Source organism: Suncus etruscus, chromosome 4 (assembly GCF_024139225.1).
Source record: "Suncus etruscus isolate mSunEtr1 chromosome 4, mSunEtr1.pri.cur, whole genome shotgun sequence".
NCBI lineage: Eukaryota > Metazoa > Chordata > Mammalia > Eulipotyphla > Soricidae > Suncus > Suncus etruscus.
This window is the reverse complement of record NC_064851.1, coordinates 30854281-30860280: the sequence shown is the minus strand read 5'-3', so window position 1 is coordinate 30860280 and position 6000 is coordinate 30854281. Positions and strand designations below refer to the sequence as shown.

At 32.7% G+C, this 6000-nt stretch overlaps 1 protein-coding gene across 2 annotated transcripts in view; it reads right to left on the bottom strand.

Annotated features, from left to right (window-relative positions):
* Positions 1-4939: 4939 nt before the first annotated feature.
* The window catches only part of NEXN (nexilin F-actin binding protein), a 58730-nt gene continuing 57669 nt past the window's right edge, over positions 4940-6000 (bottom strand). For both annotated transcript variants that reach the window (XM_049771472.1, XM_049771474.1), the window contains 2 exons: positions 5582-5939; positions 4940-5496 (listed from right to left, as the gene is read on the bottom strand). In XM_049771472.1, coding sequence (XP_049627429.1) covers positions 5486-5496; positions 5582-5939 — 369 coding nt within the window. In that variant the 3' untranslated portion in view covers positions 4940-5485. The remainder of the gene's footprint in view (positions 5497-5581; positions 5940-6000) is intronic.

Sequence of the window (6000 nt, the reverse complement as noted above, 5' to 3'; positions counted from 1 at the left end):
GAAAATGTACAAAATATCTATCACTACTGATAGGAGGTTAATATTTCTGTGTAGAAATGAAAATTGGTTTGTTTTTAGTATTTAGTGTAGATGTACACATTCCAGCAAATGTATTTGCAACTATTATGTGGTCAATGCTTTGTGATATAAATGTACTTTTTCAATGTATACTTTCACTTTTAAAAAAATGCCTGTTTTGTGCTTTACAATAAATGATATGAAACCTCCTGTGTCGGTAAGTTGGATATGTGGGTATTTAAAGGATTCATAATTTGTTAACAATGATAAATTAAGATACATATACACAAATAATAAGCTTTCCCCATGAAATATTAATTGAGTTTTTAAACACTGGCATGTTTTTTTCCCCCTTGCAGTATAGTGATAGATGGAGGATCTTTTCCATTTATTGTATTTGGCTGTTTCAGCACAAGTAATCCTGATATCTTCATTTTTTTCCTCTGTTTGGTTAAAAGCTGCATGTATATACAGTGATCTTTTGGCATACTTCCATTGCATTAACAGTGAAATTTCCTTTTATACATGACCACTGTTTCAGACCTGTACTGCTGCTATAACAGTTAACCTTTCTGTTCTTAATTTGATAATAACTTAATTTCCAAGACTATTTCAGCATAACTATTTAAAACAGTTTTGTTAGTGAATGAGTAGTCTAATAAGTAAACCAACTCTTTCGATGTATATACAATTGTAGTGTGTGTGTTTCTAAATTTAGGGTAGAAAAATTGAAATAGTATGCAAAAAAAGTTTAGCTATAGTGCATCTGCCATTGAAACATGTGAAATTGTTCGAGCTTTTTCCTTTTTCTTTTTGCAGTATAGATAAGCTTTGTTTTGTAAATGCACAAGTCCAATCATTGAATTCAACTTAATTTTTTATGTATTTAAAATCATTTTATTACTCTATAATACTCATGCTGAAGTTCTGATATTTTGTTGAAATCCATTGTTTTACTCTTTGCATATTTGTTGGCTCTTTGCATATTAATATATTAGACTACATGCAAATACAGTCTGTCTTGCCATTGTCTGTTGAAGTGCAGGTTTGATCCAGCCAGTATAGAACTAGCTCTGTAGGGGTGAGGAGGACTGTGCTGTGTATCATCCTTGATTGTGTTCCTTCAAGGAGCATTGCACTGTAAGTACATCAGAATGACAAATTGATGAACTGCAACAGTATCTTTTTGTCAATGTTCCACATAATGTAAATGCCATACTTTGTGTGAATATTATGTTGGAATACAGTGCTGATACCTTGGAAAACCATAACTGCTTCTTAATTTAACATAGAATAATACCTAGGTCTCTGCTTTTTTTTAAGTGAGCTTAATGGGTAAGTATTTTTGATGTGCTTTAGCTCTAGCTAAAGAAAACTGATGGTTAACAAAGTGAACAGTGTTTCTTGTTGGTGCTCCTGATGTATATTGGTATTATAAAATATGCATATCTTATAGTAATATGAAAGACTTGAAATGTACACAACAGGAGTAGTTTTCACTTTTCAGATACTAAGCAATTAGCAGTTCAAACCATTTCAAAAATATGAATTCTTTCATTAAGGAGGAGCACCATTTGTTCTGAATATACTTTAAAAGATGATGTGAAAGGAGATAAAATGTTGAAATTACTTGCAGGATAGAAAATAGCAGTACAGTTAGTTCATTGTAGATATTGAAATGCTTTTTTATTGTTTTTAGAGAATTTTGAGTGATTTCCCTTACCCTTATTTAGAATGGATATGTAGTTGTAGTTTGAAGTTTAATAGCTAAGGGACTTACCTGTTATCTTCAAGAGTAGGGTATGACATGAACAATTTCAGTATTTTGCATGATACTGTTTTATAGTTGACCTTATAGGAAGTGGTGCATTTATTGATTAAACTGAAGAAATAGTTCAATTGGATTCAATATCATGACTCACAAATTGGAGGCTGTTGATTTTGATTCATTTTAAGGTTTAAATCTTTATTAATTGCAAACAGTGCAATTATTTATACTTCACAGTGCCTTCCCAGACCTTCCACCTTAGGTTCTGCTGCAAAAAGCAACAGGTAAGCACAACCTAAGGACATATATAAATAAATATTGCAGTACATTAATGTTGTCCCTGTGAGGTTTTTGTGGTTGTGTATTCAAACGCAATCTGCTGCTGCTTTCCCCAAAATGTACCTTGTTATTTATGCTACCTTTTCAGTGGAAAGTCTATAAGTTGTTCAAACAACTGTTTACAATTTCTGGGTAATGTTTTTATTTTGATTTTTTTTAATTAAAACAAAAATTGAAATGATTGAATAGATTGCTGCTATAATTGAACAATTCAGATTTTTTTGGTAACCTTTCCCAAAATATAGAATTGTTAAAAATTGTTAAAAATAAGAAGAGTTACATAGATTTTCAGATTTAGGATGCCCCTTGGTGACAAACTTCAACAGCCTTCACAATCTGTCCGTGATTGACAAGACATTTTCTTTATCCTCCAAAGTTTTTTTTTCTCCTTGAATATAGTAAGGATATTATGAATCTGAGTTCTATGACTTTAAGACAGTTGAGTTTTCATAATTTCTATATACACTGAAATGGGGAAATTCATAGAGTATTGGCAGTATGTTTTGAAAAACGTGCATCAATGAAATGTTAACAATATGACAAATAATAATCTTTCGTAACCTATATAGCAACCAATTTAACTGACACTGCATTTTTGCCAGTTTAAAATGTTTGTGTGTTCTTATGATGATTTCAACTGGTACATATTTTGAGTTAAGATGACTGTATTAAAGCAGCATCATAATAATCAGTTTTGCTTATTTAGTTTCTAAAATGTGCTGATCCTTTTAAAATTCCTGCTTATCTTTACAACAAAAGAAAACCATTCAAAAATACTGCCTTCATTTTCACACACAGTGCTGAAGATGCTGCAAGCACCAAATCATAGCTCATAAAATAAGGTCCTGAGATAGTTACCCATAAAGAGGAATCCTTTGAGTGTATGCCATTGGTGAGCCGATGAGCATGGACCATAGAAGGGCTCAATGTAGAAGGTAAAATTGGCAAGTCATAATTGAGAAATATGAAATGTATTCCCATACATAATATGATTATAGGGTGTAATGTACCTGCTTTTTATCACTTTTTATTTAAGTGCTATTCACTCTTAAATGTTCCATGAATGTTGAATTTCATAAGTTATGTAGTTGCTGCACCACATTTATGTGTGTATGTGTGTTTACTAGTCAACGATAGGTTTCTTAAGTTCGATATAAAGGTCTCTGAACCTTTTAAGAGTGTTGAGTCGGTTAGTTGCAGTTTGCATTCTTATGAAAGAAATGTAGATGAATGCTAATAGATATTGGAGCATTGTATTTCATGAAAACCTTTTTCATTACCATAAGCCTTCACTTGAATACTGCAAGCATTTTTACTGGTGTTATTCTTAACCTTGAAATAAAAGGAAAGCAGAAAAGGTGAGCCAGTTGATTTGAATACAGTGGATATGTTAGGAATTATAGAAACAATATTTAGATTGTACTGATTTACTTAGCGCTTAAACTCAACAATGTTTTTTAAAGATCTCTATAGCGTGGATTTAGAGTTTTTATGGTTTGTCTTTTAGAAGTGACAGGTACTTTTTAGTTTTTGAAAAAAGTTTTACTACTAATGCTAGTGACTTAATACTAGTTGTTTATGTAAACATTGTAAAATATATCCTTACACAAATATCTTGGTGGTTAGTAATAAAGGGTGGGCTTGTGTAGGTGTCGTAGAGTACAGTAAGAGGGAAATAGGGATATAGTCAGGAGTTACATTTCATTTATTTGACTACCAGAAGAACCAGTTCTACCTGCATTGTTTTGGAATAAGGATATAGAAGTTAATCAATGAGGATGTCTTATTTTGTTTTCTGAAAATTCTGCCTCACTTTAAGTGCATTTTAACAATACTAAAGATAAATTTGACTCTGAAAATAACTTTACTTTCTGTTTAGTCAATTGAGTTTTCTTATCACCGTATAAGCTTCAAAGGGATATTTTTAATAGGTGCTTTAAAAAGGCAAATCCCAGGGTTTTATTTTATTCAGTGATAGCCCTGTAGAAGCCCTTAAATGTATTTGCGCATATAAATATTTTTTCTTATGCATGCTCAATGCATTTTCGTCCTGAGAAAAGTGTTCTCTACAGAAACTACCCGTGTGTTAAAAGAAGATTGGCTTAAAATGGCTACTGTGATGGGAACAGTGTCTTAGGGAGATGCAGCTTGGACTTGAGGTAAATTGAATACTTTACAAACTGGTTAAGAGTTTGCTTTAATGACATTGTATGTAAAAGGGCACATGATTGCTGTAATTTTGTATTGATTATGGTTTTCTCAATAAATAAATGTACATTGATAAATATTATATGGGTGTATTTTGTCTTTTGTAAAACACCGTAAGACTTTCTTCATTTCATACACAAGTTACTTTATTATGGATTTACATTGTAAAATAAAATTGTCTTCCAGAAAATTAAAATATAAAACAACCTAACAGCAGAACAAGGTAGCTAATTATTTACAGTTATTTTAAAGACCATAACTGGAATTAAAAAATAGTGTTGTTCCTAAATCAAATCCTCATAGGGGTTGAAATCTTCCATGTTGAGGAAGTATTTTCTTTATACATGATCTGTATACAGGTTTTCTCATTAGATTATAATTTGCATTATTAGTTTGAATGTACTTTGAACATGTTTGAAAAATACATATTCTTATTTCTAGGCAGTGGTTTCCATCAGATTTTTTTCTTTTTTATTGGAGGAGTGGGATGAAGGGGTATGCCTGGATTACTTGAATTACTCCTGGTGGTCTGGGGGACCATCTGGGGTGCTGAGATTGAACCCAGTTCAGTTGCATGCGAGGCAAGCACCTGTCTACTCCAGCATCTCTGGAAAATTTAAGCCTTTAATTTTCTACCCACTTAAGGAATGACATCTAGCACAGGCTCACCTCTGTTCCTCCATTCCCCTTCCCCATGTGCTTTAGAAATGATTTGAAGCTACAACACCAAATGATTTACTAATAGGAAAAGTTCACTCAAATTAATAAGATTCCAGATTAATTATTAGCTATTCAGACTAATTTAGGTATGTAAATGGCATTTCATGCAAAATATTGTGTTGGTATTTTTTTAAACATGGTTGCTAAAAGTTATAGGGAAAATACATAAGTAGGTTCTGATAAAATTAGCACATTACCCACTTTCCCTTTTAAGTACACGTTGAATTTTACAGTAGCCCATTGTGATGTATCTGGTGCTCTTTGGAAAGCAAGAAGGTAGTCTTCAGATGCTTTGTATTTGAGGACTTAGGAAAAGGAAAAGAAGGCAACACAGTCACGCTTCTGGCTTCCTTTTTTAGCCCCGTCATAGGAAAAAGATGGATGTAGTAAGAAAGTTGGAGAAAGAGTGTTCCAGGGAGAGAGAAGGGGAGCCTAGTAGTCAGCTAAAAAAGAGAAAGGAAAAGTAACTTTAAAGGAAAGTAGAATAAATAGAACAAAAGTTTAAGGTTAATAGTGATTAATTCTTACTTTCAATGGTAAGAATACAGGTACTAGCTGCAGAGCCTTTATTGTTGACTGCTTTACACATATACTCTCCTTCGTCTTCTGGAAAAGTTTCTGGTAAATAAAGGCAGTAAGTTTCTCCTCTTTCAATATATTGATAGTCTTCTCCATCCTGCAGTATTTCTCCTTCAAACCACCATGTAATTTCTGGCTTGGGCTCCCCTGTTACTTTAACTGTAAATCGAACTGGTTCACTGTCTACAACTGATGTGTTTTTTAGAGACTTCTTAAACCATGGAGCTCCTGATCTGCTTTGCTCTTCATCTTCAATAGTGGAGCCATTTATGATGCTACCCTCTTCTTCCTCCTCCTCTTCTCTTTTCTGGAAATAGGTGCATTCAAGTTGATAGACAATGTTAGCATTTTTCAGGGCAATGGTTTAG